The sequence below is a fragment of the Pelodiscus sinensis genome, chromosome 5, assembly GCF_049634645.1.
Source record: "Pelodiscus sinensis isolate JC-2024 chromosome 5, ASM4963464v1, whole genome shotgun sequence".
In the NCBI taxonomy this organism is placed as follows: domain Eukaryota; kingdom Metazoa; phylum Chordata; order Testudines; family Trionychidae; genus Pelodiscus; species Pelodiscus sinensis.
In genome coordinates this window covers 35,351,380-35,374,490 of record NC_134715.1, presented here as the reverse complement: position 1 = coordinate 35,374,490, position 23,111 = coordinate 35,351,380, and the positions used below count along the sequence as shown (strand labels likewise).

The following is a 23,111-nucleotide window of genomic DNA, read 5'->3' as shown; positions in this document are numbered from 1 at the left end:
TCTATGTCCATGGAACTCAGCATTTAGTTGGGTATGTCAGTTCATACCAGATGACGATATGATGGTCTTTTGTGTGCGAGGGTTTTGTTTTCAATTAAGATGTTTGACTCAAGATCTTTAAGTGTTTGTATAACAAGTTATTAACAATTGTTTGCTCAGAAAGCTTATGAGTTTTGTTTGACTTATTGTTAGCTGTCTTGAAAATGTTTCTTATGAGGTCTTTCAGGTGAAATATTACTCAAAATGTAGGTTTTGTAAAAACAAACATTTATAAGATGTATGTGTCAAAGAAATGTTTCTATAACCGTGATAATTCCATTTGGAAATTAAGATGTGAATGGGTGATGCTTACTGGGTACTGGTTAACCAGTATCCAAAAGTACTGTGGGGAGAGGGGCAGTAGGAGCGAGCCTCACGCCATGGGGGGCCTGGAGCAGAAGCAGGCCCACATCAATGATTAAGTGATTAACTGGGATTTTACATCTCAATTGAAAATAGGTTGTTTTTTTTCTTATAAGCATTCCCATGCAGAGTGTGTAAAACATACACTGCAGCATTTAGGAGATGAGAACCTGACATTTGAAGATGATTTTAAATATGAAATGGGTGACATGTTTTTCCCCCCAGTGGACTAATCGTAGCAAATTGGTGAAAGTAAACATGGTGTAAAAAAGAAATCAGACAGGTTAGTGTCTTTTGGCTTTAATAACCTAAGCCTAAATTTTCAAAAGTAAGTAGTCCCCAGATCAAGACATTTTAAAGACATTTTTTTCAGAGGATTATTACTCAATGTTTTGTGAAAAACAGACCTTACTGTCAAGTTAGGCCCCCAAGAGTACTAGTTGCTTTAGAAATCTTAAACTGTGAGATGTCATTTGTAACATGTCTAAGGATTATTATAAATACAACTTCAGAGGCACTGTCAGTTTAAGTTGTAGTATTCTTACACAGGCTGCAAATATATTGGCAATTAAGAACATTAAATGACTGTTAGCATGTTTTCAGATGATTTGATATATAAAAGTAATGTTCTTGCACAGGTCCTGGTGCTACTCAGAGTTCTCTCATGCCTTCTGGGAGTCTGGCATCTTTTCAAGGACCATGTCCTCCACCACCACCAGCAACACAGCAGCAAATGGCCTTGTTACCTGGATCTCAGATTCCTCCTGCACCAGCAAATAATCTCAATAGCATTTCCTCTCCACCCTCACTGCCTCCAATGGCTATGCAGGATGGTATCCTGGGATCTCTACCGGCAAATGCCAACTTGCAGCATCTTCCAGGACAACCCCCAGTGCCTGGGTATCACCCACAGACTGGTATATATGGATGTTTGGTTTCTTATTTAAATCACGTGCATTACATATTGTGCATTAGAACTTTGGCCATCTCTTGAATAAAGCTGAAACTAAAGGTGCAGTTTCACTTTTGACACTCGGCTAATCAGTCATGAGAGGCATTGCTGATTACACCCCAGCAGCCACGTGCAGGAGGGACTTTGGTACCTGGACATGTCATACCTAATTTTAGGCTTATCCTTCAATGAATCATGGGTGTAAACGTGCAGGTGTTTTTAATTATGCTTGCAAACCTGCAGCTACAAAAACAGAAAATAAAATCTGAATGTATCATATTATAAAACTACTCTGTACCCTTTTGGGGGGGCAGGAGAGAAACAGACTGAAAGCGTTAAAGATTTTTTTTTCATAAATACTATTTAAGGGTGATTCTCTCTCTTCCTCTCCCCATCACCTCTCACAAAGCACACTTTGCATGAAGCAGAAAGTAGTAAATACACATATTGTGTTTCAGTAAGATTTGTATGGCAAGATAAAATACACAGATATTGGCTGGAAGAAAGTCAGCACTTCATCATGGAATTAAAACACTTTACATTTGATGAATGGGTTTTTGTCCTTCTGCAGCCAACTTTGGCCCTCAGATGGCAGGCTCTCAGCTCTCTTATCCTGGTGCCTTTCCTGGAGGTCCAGGACAGCTTGCTGGTCCACAGCAGAGGAAGCTTGATCCAGACTCCATCCCAAGCCCAGTAAGTAATACAACATTTAGTTTTGTAGTGAACTGCATTCCTATTAGAATGTAACAAATACCAAAGCTCACTGTGTTTTTACATTGTTGGGGGGGGTTTAGACATTTAAAATGTGCCATGCCACAGAACTCCTAGAAAATGTTCATAATGTAACCTAAGTCTTTAATTATGCGGTATTCTGTGCTTAGAGGAGTGTTTTGTCAGTTTTGATAGTGACAGCAATGTGTAGCTTTAGTGTCATTTTTTTGAAAAATCCCTGATTCTTATTAGTATAAACTTTTCTAGCCTGCTAATGTATTGGTTTTTTTTATGTGAATTCTCTTCTGTGATCTTACCGCACGGTTCCCTTCAGAAACATCTGATCTGTTCCCAGGGATTCAGTCACACAGTTTCTACTCACAAACACTTCAGATAAACTACCATCCTCTGTTACTCCACAAAGAGCTAAAACTTTAATTGCATCTGAAATACGCTCATTTGAGCTAAGTTCCCAGAAGACTAGAAAAATCACTCAGATTCACTGGGGAATTGATAAATGATAGACAGTGAAGCAGCCAAAAACAGCCCCCTCTGACATGCCCCTGACTGAAAAGGAGAAAAACACTCCCCACCTTCCCCTCCCACACCAGAGCCTTGGGGGGGGGGGAGGGTAGCTCTTTGATGGGGTACCAGGGTTGGTGGAGTGCCAGTGTGGGCTCCCTAATGCTGGGCGGGGGGAATCCAGGCAAGCCGGGGGCTGCATCCTGAGGTCCCCCACCCCTGTTTTAGATTGTTGAAAACAGTGGAGTTACTCTTTATTTACACATGTCTGAGCGAAATTCTAATGAGGCCCTACAGTGTTAAGGAAAATGCACAGTTTGAAATGTGTTTAATTTGTCAGCTGGTCATCTTCCCTGTTATTAGCAGTGGCGGCCCATCCATAGGCTCAAACTAGGCAGTTGCCTAGCGCGCCAAATTAAACAGCCGTTGACGGGTTTAGAGGCGGGGACGCCGATCACACATTTCGCTTAGGGCACCAGTTGCCGGCAGCTCGTCAAGGCCGCTCCTGGTTATTAGTAATTAGCGGCTGCATAAATAGGATTTCACACTCATCTAGAAATGCTTTCTGTTTAAAGACCTCTTTAACTATCCAGTATTTACTGACAACAGCCCTGTGGTATGTAGCCTTGAACAGCTAATTCAGATTTTCTTAAACTGTGTTCCGTGGCACACTGGTGTGCCACGGGGCAGTCGGAAGTGTGCTGCAGAGAACAAGAGAATTCAAAATGGCTGCCCTCAAAGGGCAGGCAACTTTTTTTTTTCTCAATAACTTTCCCCCGACCTTTTTTTCCCCTCAGTAACTTTCCCCCCCGACCTTTTTTCCTCTTTACTTTTTTTTGAGCCAAAAATCTTTGCTTCCTCATAAAAAAATTGTTTGGTGTTCCTCGGTCTTAAAAGCTTTAAGAAACACTGAGCTAAGTGGACTGTTCGTTCCCCAAATTTATACATTATATACTTCCACTTTTTATTGTCCTTCCATAAGAAAGGAGCATGTATTCTTTGCAGTTTGACACACCTTAACTATTTCAGGAGCCCCCGTGTCCCTCTGCCCTCTCCTTAACATGACTCATAAGCCAGCAAGGGAACACATTTTTGATCTTTAAAGTCTTCAACCAGAGTTGGTTTAGTCTCTCTTTGCTTGGGCAAACCAACAAACTAAGGACAATATTGGACCAGAGAAGGGAGAAAACAAGGTCCAAAGCTGAGGAGCCTTTGCTGAAGATGTGCTGATAGGTTTGCAAGTCTGTCACCTGTATTTGAGAGGGACTTCAGCTCAGGCATCTATGTTGATCACAACTTTGAAAGTGTGGGGAAACAAGAGGCTGAAAAGTGACTTGCTGAAGAGCAGAGGGCCAATATGGGAATCAGGATGAACACTTGGGGTTTCCTAGTTCATGGTGCTGTACTCAAACCACTCTTGTTAAATTAGGTTCTTACAGTAATTAGCTGTGTGATACATACTCTGTCTAGGGATATTAAATTGTTAACTCGTAAGCATGAGACTTACCTGAAGGCTTACCAGGTCATTGATCCTTGCTGGAAAACTGGCTGCAGCCAGCCATGCTAGGCTGGAGTGGCCTAGTCACTAAAGGTTTGGTGCACCAGGCAACGGCACCTCATGGCTGCAACAGGACTGGCGTCAGGAACTCCTGGCCACGGTATAAATTCACAGCTCTGGCTGCAGTGGGGCCTGGTGGTGTGTTCTGAGATAAGACGGTTAACTGGTTAACCATTTTAACATACATAATTCTATCCATAGTATGTTTTAAAACACGTTTTCCTGTTCTGTGAGCAGTAGAAGATACGTAGGAACAGATCATGAATCACAGGAAACAGTGATTATTTTTCTGCTAAGCCTATTGACAAGTAAGATTTTCTAGATAGCAAGTTGCTGCTTTTGGTATTTTTGATTGCATATTAAATTGGAGTTCATTTTTCTTCTGAGTCTCAAATAGCATTGCTAGACTCCATTATCAATGAATAATGTGATTTATTTCCATCACTGGCATGCATTTTGAAGTTGTAGCATTACTGTAAGAGCCATTATTGCATTGTGCACTTGAACACTATGTTCTATGGATTGCAAATTCATTCTGTGAGCACTCTAATAGCTACTATGTCTGTTATTAAGAATAGCTTGCACTTAGGTTAAGGAGGAATACTTTTTGTTAAAATTGGCTATAATTGCAATATATCAATGTGTTACAATGTTCTAGTTCTTTACATCTCAATGTCTTCAAGAAATTAGACAGAACTCTTTCTCTCCTCTTTGCGCATTTGTACCATAAAATAGTTGCAATATTTTATCTTGGACGTAAATTCATATATTTGTTACTTCAAAGATGTGAAAGGGTATGATTTCAAAATCACCTAAATCACTTAGGAACACAAATCCTTCTTGAAGGTTACTAGGACTTGTGTGCCTAAGTCGCTTTTATCCAGATTCTCAGTGGCATTTAGACACCTAGCTTGCACTGAAAGTTTGGAACCTAAATATATTTGAACATCTGGGTCTTAGATACTTGTGAAAGCCCCACACCAAAACCAGAAGTGGACAGACAGCTGCACTATTGACTATGCATCTGTAGACTCTCATGTGTATTTTCTACATGAGTATGTGGAAGGAAGAATTTACACTAAATAAATATATTCTTAATAATCTAGGAAGTACTGTGCAGCTCTTGGGGTGGGAGGCTAAGATCACTCCATTGATCAGTTCAGACTCCATTTGGGAGGTCCTCAGGCATGAATGAAGATGTGTAACAGTTGACACCATAGAGAAGAAACCATGAGGGAAAAGACTGTCTGTTGTTCACTTCAGGTGTAACTGTGACAATCTCTTATTTAAAAAAATTTAAGTGTTTTTATGACTAGCAAGTATAGGCATTGCCTTTTGATTGGTAAGTCATCTCACCATTCACCATTTTCCAGAAAGCAGGATAACATGTTGAATTCTATCTAAAAAAAGTCTTCTGTGGAATAATCTGATGTCTTCTTTCCTTACCATAGGAGAATAAACAAACTTGGTAGTAACAGCAATTTTTTTTTTAAGTTGTTAAATGGTTTGTTTTAGCAGCACTGTAAGGATCAGAACGACATGTTTAAAAGAAAGAGATCTGGGTCAGTGAATGCAAAAGGCAACGAACTAATTGAAAATGAGGGATAAGAATCTCTGTATGCGTGTTATGTTTATATTATAAAATTACAATAGTGTTGTCAGCTAAATGCTTTTTTACATATAGCCAGTGCTGATTGGATTTTCATACAAATGTTAGATTAATCTGTGCTCTGACAACATCTGTGAAACGCAGCATCTGTACTTTGTCAACAGCTAGTTCCAAGAATAATGATATATTTAGGTCAATTAACTCTTGAGAATATTGTTTACATGCATTTTTTGCAGAGCTCAGTCTGAAAAAGCTTCACTTTCTTCAGCCAATGGATTTTTTGGACTAAATAATCGGTTTGCCTTTCCTTTGTGCAAGCAGCCAGCAATAGGTACACAAGCTAAAGAGGTAGAGAAGAGGTCAAGCAAATGGAAGATTACAACCAGCTGTCTAAGAGACATATTTGAAGCTAACAATGTAATCCAGAAATGTTGTAGCAATTTAAACAGACAGAATTAATTACAGTGGGAAAGATTCAAAATGGTACCGGGCCCCAAAATGTTTCCCAGTGTATTCCAGATACCTTTTAATAACCGTCAGTGGGCTCCATCCTGATGTATTTGTCTGTATTTGTGCTGTCTGACAGTGACTTCATGAGTGTCCCAACTCGGAGGGCTGACAGAATTGCAGGGTCCTGGGCAAGATGGGGAGGGGCTCAGTTCCAAGCCTCTTGGAAGGTACAGGACTGGGACAGACAGCCTTCCTTTACCCCCTTTCCCTATCGGCAGGCCTGCTCCTAGCCCATGTTAAATTATAGAAGCAAGTTAAACTGCTATAAACCTGACTTAATCAAAGGTCAGAATATCCACACCGTCCTCTTCAGTTTAGCTAAAGAACAACTTTAGTGACATAGGCCCCAATTTGTATTGTAGATGGGGCTGAAGAAGCAATTTATGGCAGTTTTTGCATCAAGGGGCTACTTGTTTCTGTGTCCTTTTCAGGCGCAGATTTAAAACTTTACTTAGTGTGACAGTTTGCCTCCTGGAGGCAGACATTGCAGTAGAAGATCGACCAGGTTGACTTTTCTGCTGTTTGTTATTCAGGGAGAGAAGTCTCTCCCTTCAATGGAATAATTGCACTGAACTTGGAGGAGCGAACTTTGCTGATACTACTTCCCTATTAGCCCAATCCCCTGATTTTCCTGCAGTAGAGGAAATTGGGCATTGTCTGTCTGACGCTCTTGGTTTGCACATCATTCAGATATACTAGGACAAAGTTTAGTCCTAGGCAAATAGGAACCAAGAAGGGAATAAAGCAGTTATGGACACAGATATATGTATATAATTATTTTGATCCTCTTTGGACAATACACAGTACAATATACTCCTCATGTTCTATGCACACGTGTCTAAATAATGAATGCTATTTGGGTTACTTGGGCTGGGCAATATTTTATTACTCTTTATGAAATTGAGGAAATTCAGTCTATCCTATTTCATGTTTTTCTCTTTACTTCTGATTCATCAGATTCAAGTAATTGCAAATGATAAGGCTTCCAGAGGAGGTCAAATCTATGCTACAAACATCAGAGGCCAAGTTCCTCCTCTTGTCACCACAGATTATATGATACAAGATCAAGGTAACTCTTTGTGTGATCACTTCAAGTTCTTTACTAGTTCAAATGGGGGAAAAAATTATCGACTGAAATTTTTCAAATTTTGTTTCTTAAAATCATGTTTCCATGTCCATATTTAGGCACTCAAACAGAGATGGTGGCATAACTTTAAAAACCACCAAAAGCTTCTGCACCTCTCATTAATTTCAGTTGAATATTTTATTATTTACCAAGCAATGAAAATCCACTTTTCTTTAAGAACATAACTGAAAAATATGAATGCAGAATACTGTTAATTCGTGGAATCATAGGACCCTGAGAGGTCAACTGGTCAGTCCTGCCATGAGTGCAGGGAACTATGTATTATCTAAATCATTCCTTATTCATTCAGTTCATTATTTAAGTCAAGATTTCCTGCTTGTTGATTTAAAATGGTGATTTAAATTACTTTGATTCACATCAATCCACCCAACATAATCCTTGCTTGATATGTTATTGTAGGCAATGCCAGCCCACGCTATATTCGATGTACTGCCTACTGCTTCCCATCCTCTTCAGATATGGCCAAACAAGCTCAGATTCCACTGGCTGCGATCATCAAGCCTTTTGCTATTGTTCCACCAAATGAGGTAAGGGATCAATAAACACCTGTCCAGAGTACCTACTTCTGCATTTCTCGTATTAGGATTGATTGTGGCAAACTAAAAATTAAGCAGAGGCAGAGGGGCCAGTTGCCCCAGGGCTCAGTGATTCAAAAGGGCCTGGAACTCAGGCTGCTGCTGCTGCTGCTGCAGTAGCAGTAGCGGTGGCTGGAGCTCCGGCCCCTTTGAATTGCTGCCAGAGTGACAGAACACCACTCTGTGCGGCTCTGAGGGCTGAACGGAGGGAAGCCAGTGCTGTGGTCTGGGTGTTGCTGAGCGGTGGTTGCCCCCGGCCCTGCCCCTTCTGTCCAATGACCCCTTTCCCCCCCCCCCTTTCTGGGCATGTGGAGCCACTCACCCCCACACCTTGCCCCAAGGCGGCTGTTGGTCCTGCTGCATTTCAGGTAACTATTGCTGTATCCTCAGCTTCTGCGAGCTCAGCCAGTGCTGCTACTTCCATTCAAACTCCATGTGAGTACAGACAAAACCAGTGAAAGGTGACAGCCACAAAAAGTCTTTCAGTAATTACTCTCTTATCAGTACCAAAAGTCACTTGAAGTCTTTTTCTGTGTTTAATTGCCCTCTCCCTACCCTCGCTGCTGTTTCTGTCCCACACAAACAGCTCCCAGCCTGTAAGCCTGCCAAGGCTGGGAGCCAGCAGCCCCAGGATCACCCGTTAAAGTTACCCATTCACATTCCTAGCTACAATGTGCCCATATGCTATTTCTGTAGACTTTCTTATGTGACTTGGAACAATTAAAGGATCTACAGTTCAGATGACAGTTGAACTATAAAATTGGTTGTTTACCAAGTCAGTGGCATAGCTGCCATTTGGTTTCCTTTTAATACTGGAGATACAGAGAGATAGATTTGCATTATGATGAGAAGAACTTTGAAAAGCTACATCATCTGCAGTGAGTCCATCATGATGATTATATTTTCTATATGGCAAGTGTCACTGATGTAATTAAAATAACATTTTAAAAGCTATGACCAATAGTTAGGTTCACTCACTTGCCTAATAGACCTCTGGGTGCAGCTTAAATAGTAAATACATAAATTATTATTAATCAGCATGCATGGCTCTTTGGGAACCATTGACACTTTAGGATGAATTCAGAATAGGATATACAATTCTCTTATTACAAGTTACTTTCTTAGTGGTCATTGTTGACAGGCTTATTTTTTGGATTTGATTGTGGTGACTATGGTGATAGCATCCAGTGGTGCTTGCTCTTCCCTTTTGGGTTCTGCTACCTAGAGCAGGGATTCTGCTTCCATTATTTTTGCTATTGCTTGCACTGTGGAGTAAACCATCTTATTAGGCAATGCAGCTGAATGGGAGTTGCATATAAAGTCATCCTTCTCCTCTGCTCTCTTTGCAGCCTTTCAGTTGCTCTATAAATATTGAAAACGTGGATATATTCATCATGTTAAATTAAAATCTGAGATGGTTAGAATTGTGTGTGCTTCTTTCAGGGATGAATTTTGTCCAAGGATTATAGGTATGGAGCCTGTATCTGGCTGGAGCAAGAGCCCTGCTTTTGGGGTACATGTTGGTACCAGCTAGAGAGTAAATCAGCTGGTATGCCTATTGAGAAAGCAGCAACTTCATATTTATGCTGTCTGGGATGTATAGACAGATGGCAGGGGAAACCATATTGATTCCTCTGAATGCAGCAGTTTGGTGATGATTGTGGGGGGTGGAAATGGAGATGACCAGGGGAGGGGAAGCATTTACAAGCATTCCTCAGCCCCTGAAGTCAGAATTGCTTTGTTCTTTATGCTCCAATTATTTGTAAACTTGTTTGGCCACACACGTGTGGCTCCTTCTCTTTCCAAAGTTTGTATTTGCAGAAAATGAGATGATAAATCCAGAATTCCTCATAGATAGGCTCTGCTCTGCACCCTGCTTTCTCCTTTAGGTCTCCGGTCCCCCTCCTTCAAGTCTGTTTCCCTCATCACCATTGCATAACCTCTCCACTCTCACTTTTTCCCTGCTCACCCCAGGGCTCCCCTCCACTCCTCCTTCACTGGTCTCTGCGTCTTCTCTCTGCCTCGCTTCTCCCAAAAGCTCTTTTATGTCTGTTAGATTCCTGGCTACGCAGTCTCACCATGCAGCATATTAAGTTGCTGCTTTGATGGGTATAGGCAGCAGCAAGGTGTGTTGGAGATTTCTTTATCTACAGCACCCAGCAGCCAGTACCTTGATTTTCCTCTAAACTAAGCTTTTCTGATTTTCCCCCAAATTAAGAGGGTTCTTTCCACTGATGCCTAGAATACTCCCAGAAATTTTTAAATTGTCTGTCAAACAGGATGACTTTTGAACACCAGAGCCAAACAGAAATGCCCTCTGGTGTAGGGCTCACTTGACTTGACCAATAGCATAGGGGAGAGAGAGGTCTTGGAAACTAATTCTAGACTTTGAAGGGGAAGTGTTTAGGTCTAGGACCTCGGTGATAGTTTTCTCTGAAATGCTTCCGGTGCCACATGCAGGTCCAGCTTAGCAGAAGGAACTTCAGAGTCTCAGTGCACAGTTGAGAAGAGGATATAAGCTGATGAATAGAATTTGGAACTAAATTAGAAGGGCCAAGATATATTCCTAAAGAACAAGTAGCTAACCATGTAAAATGAAAGAGAAATTCTTTAAGTACGTCAGAAACGGGAGACTTGCTAAAAAAATTTAAATCTGCTGGGTCATCAGGGTTTTAGGAGTAATCAAGGAAAATAAGGATGCTGCTAAGACTCTGAATGGTTGCATTGCCTCAGTCTCCACTGCTGAGGATTAGAAAAATACTTACTGTGAACCTGCTCTTTTCCAGTAGTAAAGATCATGTAGTACTCTGAGATTGAGGTGATGGAAATAGTAGTGCTGGAGTAAACTGATCATTTAAAATGCAACAAATTATCTTGTGAATGAGCTCAAATGTGAACTAGTTGAGCTGCTAACAGAAAATGGTAAGCTCTCATTGAAAGTAACCACTGATCCAGAGGATTGGAAATCAGAAAATGTTGTACATATATTTAAAAGACTTTGTAGAGGTCATCTGGGAATTGTAGATCAGTAAGTCTTAAAATTGTACCTGGAAACTTTTTGAAAAGATAATTAAAATCAGATTAATAAGCTCTTTTTCTCCCCTTAACAAAAGGCTAATTACTGTAGACATTATAATATGATATCTATGCTAACTTCTTATTTATTATTTCTCAGACAAAACAGGTTCTTTATCTTTAATATACTGATTCCTATGATGTATGAAAAGCATATGTGATAGTTTGTTTGACGGGACTTATTTTTAGCTGGCATTGCTTTAGCAACAGATTGTAAAAATAAACGTAATTCTCTCAGTTATCATCATAGACCAGGTCTTCCATGACTTTGTTTTGGAGATGTACAAATGTTTCCAAAGCATGGATAAACCCTGTGATCTTTGTTTAACATTTAACGCTGTGTGCTATTAATATTATTTTAGTTAGAGAAGTACTTTCATTTAAAAAGCAAACATTCAACAATTCAAAAAAATTAAATATGAATTTTTTGGTTTTATAAATATAGGTGATTTAGCCTGTGTTTAGAGTTATTCTCTTATAACGGTCTCGCCCTATTTCACAATACTTCCTGATTGTGATATGACATTATTTACAGAAATATTTGCTGATGAACAAATAATTTAGTGGTTTTTTTAAATTTTCTTCCTTTCAAGAGAGTAAATCCTCTAGGTATTTGACAATATTACTATGGCATAACCATACAGAACTACAGTAACTAAAGTACATTAAATAGACACTTGAACTCGAACTAGTAATGTAAGCATCTAGTCGAGTTGTCGAGATGCAGCAAGGGGGGCCGAGCAGGAGCTGGTGCTGATGGGAGCCAGCTTAAAAGCCAGTTCTCCCCAGAGTAGTCTCCGTAGTGCCGCCTGTCTCCTCCCTCCCCCCGTGCTGCTACCTCTATTAGAGATGGCAGTATGGGGGCAGGGGCAAGGGAGGCTGCCGCAAAGCAGCTTCTGCCCACTACTGGTCCAGGTTCACCATAAGCAGAGGCTTCCCCCACAGAGAGGGGTTGCTGGACCCAGTGCGAGTTGGGATTGATCAAGCCCGCTCAGTCCTGGCTCATGCTGGATCTGGGAGCTGCCTCAGCTGTGGCTCTGCATTTTAAATGTAGTAATAGGAGGGTGGCTCTTCCTACATTTAAAATGCAGAGCTGAAGCGGTCCCAGGCCTGACGCGAGGTAGGGCTGAGTATGCCCAGCTCTGTCCTGTCTCACGCTGGGTCCAGGAGCTACCCCCACTGTGGCTCTGCAGTGTAAATGTAGTAGGGGCCAGGCTGCCTGTGCACCTGGGTCCTACTATGTTTAAATTCAGGGACAGGCAATCATTTTTGAATGGGGGCCACTTCAAGCATTTTTGAAGTGGTGGCAGGGCCTTGGACAGAAAGGGGGGAGCCTTTAAATAGCAGGAGTTGAAAGGGCTCATGCTTCCCCTGCGGCTCCCAGGCATCATGTTAGTGAGGGACAGGAGCTGCAAGCCCTTTCAATTTCTGCTATTTAAAAGGGCTTGCTGCTCCTAGCCTCACTGCCAGGGATGCTAGAGTGTTCCCTCTAAGATTTTCCTTGGGCTGGTTGAAATTCCTTATGTGCACCAATATTGAGATGTTATGTGTCTGTGCACCTACCAGTACAAACAAAAACCTTAGATATAAATGTGTATTTTAAATAGTCTATAGGTGCGGAAGAAAATATATTAAAAGAAAAGATAATTAACAAGGAACAATGCTTATGATTATTTAATATGAAATCAAATGAAAAGAAAATTAACACTGCCCATGGCTGAAGAGGTGGACTGTGTTCAGGAAAGCTCATGATACTATTTATATATTTTTATTAGTCTCTAAGGGTATGTCTACACTAGCCCCCTAGTTCGAACTAGGGAGGCTAATGTAGGCATTCGAAGTTGCAAATGAAGCCCGGGATTTACATATCTTGGGCTTTATTTGCATCTTCCCGTCCGGGCGCCATTTTTAAATCCCCTTAGTCCAAACTAACTGCACGCGGCAGTCAAACATTAACTCAAACTGTTACATCTCGTGAAATGAGGTGTAACAGTTAACTCGAACTAAGGAGTTAGTTCGAGTTAACGTTTGACTGCCGCGTGTAGCCGCGGGCAGTTAGTTCGGACTAAGGGGATTTAAAAATGGCGCCCGGACGGGAAGATGCAAATAAAGCCCGAGATATGTAAATCCCAGGCTTCATTTGCAACTTCGAATGCCTACATTAGCCTCCCTAGTTCGAACTAAGGGGCTAGTGTAGACATACCCTAAGGTGCTACAGGACCATTGTTGTTCTTTAAGTTTTTAGGTGCTTTTTTTTTTTTTTTTTTTTTTTTTTTTTTTAAAGTTACAGACTTAACAGTGCTACCCCTCTGAGAATTTGGAGTACATGTAACATCATCCTTTCTAACAGACAGATGCATGTTTCAAAGAGGTTGCGAAGAAGGTTTCATCCTACAAAACAGCATCACTTGCTACTTCTAACCCATAAGAGCCAGAACTCTTACCACATAGCAAAGACCTGGCCTTAATGCAATACAATTTATGATGTATTAATTACTAACATGGGATTTAAAAACAAATCATTAAGATCAGAGTTTTAGACATCTGCAGCAGTCAAAGCATTCTGTTAAAAGAATCTTTTTCTTTCTTACCTTAAGCTATTAATACCTCTTTAAACTTTGCTTGAAATGTCATCATGAAATGTGGTGTGCACACACACACACACAGCAGGGAATTGTAACCCAGGGGATCCCAGCCCAGCCAGTTCCCCAACTGGAGGACTAAGGGAGAAGCAGGAAGTAGGGTTCCCAGGTGTCCGGTTTTGAACTGGACAGTCCAGTATTTGAAGGTCCTGTCCAGGAAACAAATTGAGAAAATACCAGACATTTTTTAGTTAGGTAAGTACTGTTATCATTAGGAGTATCAGAACGTAGTTGCATACTGCTTGGCTGGTAGACATGCCCAGTGTGTCTACCAGCCAGGCAATACACAACTACGTGGGTGGGGGGAGAATCCCTGGGGCCGGACTTGCTTGTGTTTTGCCGGGACTGTGCATGGAATGGGCAGCGCCCTGGGATCCAGTAGCAGCCCAAGGCCGGCTGCGACAGCTGGCGCCCCGGGCGGGCCACATGATCTGTGCCCCCGCCTGCACGGCCGTCAATGGCCGTGACGTCATCATCGGGCGCCCGGGCCAGCGGCGCTCTAGGCAACTGCCTAGTTCGCCCAGGCTCACAGGCCGCCCCTGCTGGGATCTGCGTGCACCCATGTCAGTCCCGCTCCCCGCAGGCTGAGTCTGCCCCTGCCTCTATCCCCCCTGCCAGCCCTGCTTCCTGCCAGCTTCCGCCCCTCCCCAATCTCCCCTGGCCAGCCCCGCTGCTCCCAACAGCCCCGCTTCCCACTGGCTGGTTCTCTCTCTCTCCTCCCCCCGCCTCCCAATCTCCCCTTGACCCCCTCCTGGACAGCCCTGCTTCTTGCTGGCCAGCCCCTCTCCATCTCCCTTGGCCAGCCCCGCTGCCTCCAACCTCTCCCTCTCCCCCCCACCCCCCATCTTCCTCGGCCAGCCCTGCTGCACCCTCCCCCCTGCCAACCCTGGTTCCCGCCAGCCGGTTCGCCCCTCTCCCAGGCAGCCCCCCCCCCCATCTGAGATCAGGTGTGTCTGGTATTTTTTTTTAAGCCAGCTGGTAACTCTAGCAGGAAGCAGGGAGGCGGCTACATTGTTAGCAGTTGACCAGGCAGGGGAGGATTTAGTAAAGAGGCAGAGAAGTTGAGCCCATCTGGGAGGCCTGTAACGTACCCAGCTTCTTACACGTGGCTGGTTGCAGGCAGTGAGGCAATGTTTGCTCCTCCCCTTCAGCAGCAGCTTCAACATGATCTAGGTCATATGTTCCCCCTGTGAGTACAGACCCTCCAGGGGGTGGAATAAGGAGTGGAAGGAGGACTGCAGTAGAGGCTGGAGTCAGTACAGGCAGTCCCTGGGTTACGCGGATCCGACTTACGAACGGGGCTTTTCTCACCCTGGAGGACATGGGCGGCGGGACCCTCAGACGCGCCGCGGTCCCGCCGCTCGCGTCCTCCGGGGCGAGAAAAGCTGCTCCGCGTCTCCCTGGTCTGCTGGGGGGGCCCTCCCCAGCAGACCAGGGAGACGCGGAGCAAAGCTGCGGAGGACCTGGGCAGCGGGACCGCGGCGCATCTCGGTCCCGCCGCCCACGTCTCCCTTGTCTGATGGGGGGGGGGGGGGGCGCAGCTAGTGCGCCCCCCCCCCCCCCCCCCCAGCAGACCAGGCTTTTCTCGTGGACGCCTGTGGTAGAGCAGCTGGAGCGCTGCCGGTTGGTCCTGCAGCGCTGCTCCTTGGCGCTACTGGACCAACCGGGCAGCACCCCAGCTGCTCTACCACAGGCGTCCTGATTCAGCCGCTGCTGAAACTGACCAGCGGCTGACTACAGGAAGCCCGAGGCAGAGTTGCTCTGCCCCAGGCTTCCTGGAATCAGCCGCTGATCAGTTTCAGCAGCAACTGACATGGGGACACCTGGGCTAGGGCAGCTGGGGTGCTGCGGGGACCTAACCGGCAGCGCCCCAGCTGCTCTGTCTCAGGTGTCCAGATTCAGCCGCTGCTGAAACTGATCAGCGGCTGATTCTAGGAAGCCCGGGGCAGAGCAACTCTGCCTCGGGCTTCCTGTAGTCAGCCGCTGGTCAGTTTCAGCAGTGGCTGAATCAGGACGCCAGTTCCAACTTACGTACAAATTCAACTTAAGAACAAACCTACAGTCCCTTGTACAGGCAGTCCCCGGGTTACGTACAGCAGGAAGCTGCTGCTGTTTCTGGTTGAGGAGCAGGAAGAAGCGAGCGTCTTCCCCCTTCCCCAGCATGAGCTCTGTGTCTGCCCCAGGGAGCTCTGAACCTCAGTGTGGGTTCAGAAAAGAGCTGGGCAGCCACGCCAGCGTGCAGCTTACAGGGAACCTTGCGCTAGAGGCCTTTCAGCTGCCTCTGTTTAATGGGCTCATGCAAGTCCTTTAAATAGAAACTGTTAAAAAAGGGCTCACTGCTCCCACTGCTGGCATTGCCTGGAAGCTGGAGACATGCAAGCTCTTTAAATAGAAGCAATTTTGAAAGGGTTCACGGGGCTCTGGATCCGAGGCAACGCTCTAGTGGGCAGAGCCAGGAACAGCCATGTGGGCTGGATCAAAGTCCTGGGAGGGCTGGATCTGGCCCACTGGGAGGCTTTTGCCCACCTCTGTTTAAACTGCAGAGCCACAGCAGGAGTAGCTCCTGGACCCAGCGCAAGCCAGGACAGAGCGCCAACCCTAACTGAGTAATTGTATAGTTGATACAATTTGTATCGACTACATGATTAGCCAGTTACCCACCTCTTAACATCCTTAACTCACACCAGTAGTAGAGCAGTGGTCTTGTCAAAGGAAACCCCTAAACAAGGAATAGAGTTACTTCCCGTAAATGAAGAAACTGTCTCTGAGCTGGAAGCTGGTTATTTTTTCAATTAGATCAGTATTTCTCAAACTATGGTCTGTGGAGCCCAGGGCTCCGCGAGACATCTCCAGCGGCTCCACGAGGTTGACAAACTGGAAACATCGATAGGTACAACACATACAATCAGTGGACCACTGGGGCTCCGCATGAATTTTTACGCCTGTAAAGGGCTCCAGAGCCCAAAAAGTTTGAGAACCTCTGAATTAGAGAAATTTAGAGGAAGTTATTGGCCTCAATCTAGTTCATCTAGAAGGAGAAGCCATGTTTGTAGAAATAAAAAGGATTAATAAATCAACTTGGAGCCACACCATGCCCAGTCGATTTCCTTAGAAAGGTTCAATGTGAATGCTAGTAAGCGAGAAGGTGGTGCGTGTCAAGTAAGGTGTGTAATAGTAACAGGAGAAAGTAAGGTAGGAGGTAAGAAGTACGTTGTAAATGTCACTGCATCAAGAGCACACTTGTAATTCCTGTAGCTGATTTTAAACAGCGAAGTAAACTGCAGTTTTATTTTGTCCCCCATCCCTGCATTCTTTTAGTTCTAAGTGGGCCTGTTTCTCTCTCTTGTTTCATACAGTAATAATACCTAGCTCTTTTATCTCTCACAATTTCATACGTCTGTTTGGTTGGTAGGCTTCCAGCTTATACTTTTTGGTTCACGTCCTGTGAACACTGTTGCTAGGGTACAACGCCTGTTCCTTTTCCTATTTTTTCTAGACCTTTACAAAGAGCCTGGAAAACAGCCCAGCTCCAGAATTCCTGTTTTGCAGCCTCAGTAGCATCATTTTCCATTTTAGAAGTTCCCTTTGGGTAGTGTCATATCAGTTGCCATGTTGAAATTAGCTGGCTTGTCAGAGATCATTGTCAGGCATGTCAGCACTGTGTCCATTCTAGGGATGTTAAATTGCGGATTATCTGCTGATCGAGTAGTTGATGGACTTTCCATTGACTACTTGATTAGTTGATAAGGGGGCAAACTACAGCGCTGAAGCGGGGTTAGTTCCCAGCTCGGGAGCTAACCCTGCGACAGCTCTGCCTTTTAAATATATTAAGAGCTGCTTGACTTTTCATATATTTCAAAAGCAGGAGGACAGAGGGGAGGACCTGTCTTGCTCCTGGTCTCCCTGGAGCCGGTGCTTGGAGGATCCGGCTTTTAAGCCCGCTCCTCCCAGAACCAGCTCCTGCTCCCTCCTCTCCTCCCCCACCCCATCTTGCTGCCTATCTCTGATAGAGGAAGCAAAGGGGGGGGGGAAGCGACTAGTCGAGTCACTTATCGGGTAATCAACTAGTCGCTTACATCCCTAGTCCATTTATTGACTGCTCATTCCTGTCTTTGTCTGGAGACTTAATAGATTCCCCCCAAAACTCACCTTTTTCAGTGCAGTCTCTCTGGCTTGTCTTAGAAGAGGCAGCAGATTTAATACAAGGATTGTGCTGTGCTTTGAAAAGTAGAAAGAACAGAGCTGTTCTCAGAGTCAACTGTTCTATTGTCTTCCCAGCTAATAAAGTCTGAACAACTCTGTCCAAAAGGGACTGGCTCTCTTATAGGTAGTGTTCCTCCAAACAGATATGATGCAGGCAGAAAATTACAGTTGAAGGATTTATTAACCTATATACAAGGCCAAAAGCTTAAAGCATAAGACAGATGAAACAGACAAAATTCACATGGCTGAGTTGATCACGCCAGTAGAAAGCTTTGACATAGCAGACAATAATAAGCTTTAAGAATTTTTTCTGAAGGACTGGAAGGAAGGTTGCCCATCTGGCTCCCTGTCAGTTTATTTTAAAATGTCATGCCCTTTTTCATATTGGTTTATGTGAGAGTTGACTAGTGACTTCAGTATGTGCTTGGGACATTATATCATTAAGATGCCTTTCCTCACCCTCACTGTTACTGAGAGGCTAAAGCGTGTTCTTAGTCGTTAGGGGAATCTGACCTTTTCCTATATGCAGGAAATTAATTTGTCTGCAATAAAGTTTAGCTCTGGGTTATTCAAGATCTCTTCACATCCCTTGAATTCAAATGAAGGTAGCCATCATGCAGAAATTTTCCTCCTGCCCTTGTCTAAAGATTCCTTCTCTCGTGCTCAGATTCTAGAATAAAGGCAACAGTAATGGAACCAGGGACCATGTAACCTCTGTTCATCTCCATTTTTCCCTTGTCACAATCAGGATCTGAGACTCTTGTTAAATGACAAACATTTCCAACGTTCCATTTTCCATTTTGGGAGATCTCCCCCTCCCCCCCCCCTCAGCCCCCCGGAGTGACTCCTTCAGCCTACAGAAAGGTGCTGTCAGTGCGGGGCGGAGGGGGGGGGTCATTTTCTCTAACCAAGAGCAAAGTCTAGGCCCTCCCTAGCCTCAGGGACTGGCATGTCCAGATCCTTACCACAAAGCTTTTCTTTAGTGCTAAAGATGATGAAGATGATCCAGTGATATAGTGTTCTTGGATTTTCAAAAAATCCTGATAAGGTCCCTCACCAAATGCTTTTAAGGAAACTAAGTGGTTATGGAGTAAAGAGGGAATCGGGTCTATTCATGGATCAGTAACTGGTTTTAATGGTAGAAAACAAAAGTGTGTGAGGAAACAATCAGTCTTCCAAGGACTTGTGCTGTTCAATGTATTCCTTAATGATCTGTAAAAGTGGCAACATTTGCAAATGGTACGAAATTTTCAAGATAGTTAAATCTAAAACTGATTGTGAAAAGTTACAAAGGGATCTCAAAAAAGTGGGCAATTGGGAAACAAAATGGCAGACAAAGTTCAGCGTTGACAAGTGGAAAAATATAATGCCGTTATCTGCATCCATCATACACTATTGCCTGGAATACTGGGGGCAATTATGATTGCCCCAGCTCAGAAAAGATATAGTCAAAGTGGAAAAGAGTACAGGAAGAAAAATCAAGCGTATGGAACAGAATCTATATGAAAGAGTAAAAATCTTAGGGCTGTTAATCTTGGAAAAGAGATGATAGGGGCAGGTAATAAAAGATCTATAAAGTCATGAATGGTGTGGAAAAAGCAACTACAGAAATGTAATTTATTCTTTTCCACTATCCATAAATCAGAGGATTAAATTAATACGCAATAGATTTAATACAAACAAAAGGAAGCACTTTTTCATATAATGCACATTTAACCTATGGAACCCTTACCATAGCATGTTATGACCAAAAGGATAACTAGGTTCAAAAAAAGAATTGTATAAGTTCATATAGAATAGGCCCATCAATGGCTACTAGTACAGATGGTCCGAGTAGCAGTTCTGGTGCTTGAGGCTACCCAAACCTCTGACTGCCAGAAGCAAGGAGTGAAAGACTTAGATGGATCTTTCAAAAATTACCCTGTTTTAGATTTTCCTCCTGAAGTTTTGGTACTGGTCACTGTTGGAGACAGGATACTGGGCTAGCTGGATCATAGGCCTTACCGAGTATGGCAGTTCTTACGTTCTGAGAGTTGCTATTTATATACCTTATTTTCCCAGCATACATTGCTTCTGAGCAGAAACCTAGAACAGAGTAGTGCTAGTCTCAGGGGTTTCCTTTATAAGGCATATACCCGCTCTGAGTCCCAGTTTGGAAGTTGAAAAGAAGCAGTGAGAATGGTGGTCCTCACTTAAGTCTGAGTTTCCTAAGCTCTCAGGAGAAATATTTTCTGGAATGTACTGTTTATGGGGCACAAAAATGCCTCTTATCAGTACAGACCTTCAGAGTCAAAGTGAGAAAGGGATGTGGCCCTTATAGCTGTTAGACTGTGGATGAAGTTTGATTAATAGAGTCTAAAGCATAGAAGGGAAACCTTTTGTCTGCAAACTGGATCATTCTAGAGTTTTACCTGGTTTTGGTGGCGATTGGCAATAAATGTTTTATTTTATTTTAATAGTCAAATAGAGATGATTTTCCATGTTAAATTTACTTATCTATTGGCTAAGGAAGTGATGAGGGTGCAGAGAAAAACTCCCCTTTGAAGAAATTTATATCTTTTAGGAATATTTTGGAGAAATACTAGCTGTTTTTTGTTGTTAATGTATAAAACAGATATTAGCATCCCTCTTAAGCCATAGAGAGTGTTCTGCTTTGGCTGAAACAGATTGACAGTGGATTCCCATATGCTAATCATAAACTTTTTCACCGTCTAAAATACCAGTTTTGTTTCCTGACAGTTTAAAGACCCTATCTATCAATCAGAATTATTTTCCTGTTCTCAATCTAAGCAACTTTAACTGTAGAAAAAGAATAAGGAATTGTGATATTAATAGTTACTGAGTAGCAATGTGTTGATTTTTTTTAATATAGTTTGAGTTACTAAGATCAAAATTATTCAGAGGGTTTTTTAAGAGATAATCTGTAACTAAAATAGCTGTTGGAATAACCTCTGTCCCTGTGCATGTGAATTTCTCTATGCAGACATCACCATCCGGAAAAGGGATAAGATTCTCCTCTTCTTCACTTGCCAAAGTTGATCATAGCAACAGCAATAAATTAAACAATGTAACTTTGTGCAAACTCTGACACTAAGCCTTAAGGGACATGACTCAGTTTCTACGGTAACATTATATACTATGAGCAGAGTGTTTGACACACCGTTTTTACTAGGATTAAGATGGCAAGTTTATAGCACTTTATTTTAAAACTGAAACACTATTTCACCTATTTTGAGTACATGTATTATTAATTGCTGTACACTTCTTGCACCATCACAGTTTGAGAGTAATAACCCTATAGGCTCCATAAAAAGGATTGACTTCTTTTGATGTTGATGAATAAGCAGCTGACCTTGATTTTTATAGTCTGGTGTTTACATTTTATTGAATTTTTCCTTTAGGTCACACACACTTCTGAAGAGCGTAATTAATAAACATGTCATTTGTTACACTAGGAATAGGCATCTTTAGTGGTTGCACTTGACTGTCAGATAGACATTACATCAGATTGCATTTAGGGCCAGAGCATGGCTGGTGGTACCTCAGCCCTGCAGGGAAGTAAGCCCTTAGTCCTTTCAGGATTTTAGCTGCATCTTGGTTCCAGTTGTGGTGGGGGAAGCAGGCCTCATGACTGCATTTTCCATGGAGAAGGACTAGGAATGATGATTGACTCCTTTACTGCCCCTCCAACCTGCTGGCCGGCAAAGCCAACAGAGCACGGTAAGTAATCCACATAGGAACAGGGTGGTGCAAATTACTCCTGGTCCCCAAAGTAGAGGGGCATCAGGGCAGATTGTGATTGCGTTACAGTTCCTTGCTGAGGCTCCAAAGATGGTGGCACAGCACCACACTGCCCCTCTTTCGAGCCACACTACCATGCTGCCTGTCACTTGGGCTCCTAGTAAAATATAACAGAAAGGAGAGAAGCAGTAGATGAAACATTTCCAATATCTGCAAAGTGTGATGGGGCCTGGATCTTATCTGGGGCCTCTGTGTCACTTCAGAACAAGTATTAGTCAAACAAAAATTCACTAATCTTACCAAGTTGGGTGCTTTTAAATTGACTACCAATTTTTATGTCAAAACCACAAAAATTAAACTGCTCCTTTTTATGGGAAATTAATGCCTTGATTTAATGTCTCTTTAAAGACATTAGCTCAGATCTGTTGAAGCTTGGAAACCAGTAAGTTCTTCAGTATTTTCTGAATAATTTTCTTCTTCTTCTTTCCAAATACTTAAATGGCAGATGTAAATGATAACTACTGGCCATGTTACTGTACCTGGCCTTCGGCAGTTGGAGCCTACTTTGACTTTATTCCTATTCCACTGCCTCCAACCATTTCTTCCAGTGGGAATGGGAATCTCATAACACTAGTCTTCAAATCACATTTTCAAATCATTCCCCTCTGTTGAAAGCACTGTTGTGAAACCCATCTCTAGTTTTTTAAGTACAATTCACTATTAAAAAGATCCTTCTGGCATGGATCCGTGTATAGTCAATAAAATATAGTTTTCCAAAAAAAATAAATAAATCTCAATACCATCCCCCCATAATGAGAAGACCAAATCCAAAAGAGAAACAATCCAGTGTTTGCAACAGGAAACATGGAGTGAAACCTCCCTCCATTCATCAGCCCTCTGCTGATGCTATAATTCTTAGATCGGGTTGGCTGCTGTTACAAAATATCCTGGATATCCACAGAAGAAGGAAAAATGTATGCTTGAATATCTATAGCATGCCCTTAGCCTAACTGATTGCTACATCTTGAGATCCAAGTTCATTTCTAATTCTTTTGGGAAAGGTGTTATTGACTGTTATGTTTGGCCCTCTCCTTTTGTGGCATCCAGTCCCGATGAAATAGCACTCTTAAACTCACAAAGTTACATTTAGATTTATTAGAAAGCATAATATTGTGTTCCTCCCAACCTAGAAGAGCACATTCCACAAGCACCATGTGGAGTGTTGCTTGATTGACTATCTTAGGGTCATTGCACAACCCATTAGAAATGGTAACAGCTGTCTTTTGTGTTTAATCATCTTTGACCTTCATAATAGAATTAATGTGTGGGTTTATGTTAGTGCATGTATTGGGCTGAACCAGTATTTCAAATTACTTTTGTTCCATTTTTCCTACTTTACCAAGTACATGATAAATCTATCTTTGGCACACTGACACAGATATTTGCTGAGAGCAGACAAAAGAG

The 23,111-nt window shown here is 42.9% G+C and overlaps 1 protein-coding gene across 1 annotated transcript in view; it reads left to right on the top strand.

Moving 5' to 3' along the window:
• The window catches only part of SEC24D (SEC24 homolog D, COPII component), a 100,834-nt gene that overhangs the window by 13,369 nt on the left and 64,354 nt on the right, over window positions 1-23,111 (top strand). Inside the window, exons 5-8 of the mRNA XM_006112609.2 lie at window positions 1,041-1,319; window positions 1,926-2,047; window positions 7,222-7,333; window positions 7,811-7,938. Coding sequence (XP_006112671.2) covers window positions 1,041-1,319; window positions 1,926-2,047; window positions 7,222-7,333; window positions 7,811-7,938 — 641 coding nt within the window. The remainder of the gene's footprint in view (window positions 1-1,040; window positions 1,320-1,925; window positions 2,048-7,221; window positions 7,334-7,810; window positions 7,939-23,111) is intronic.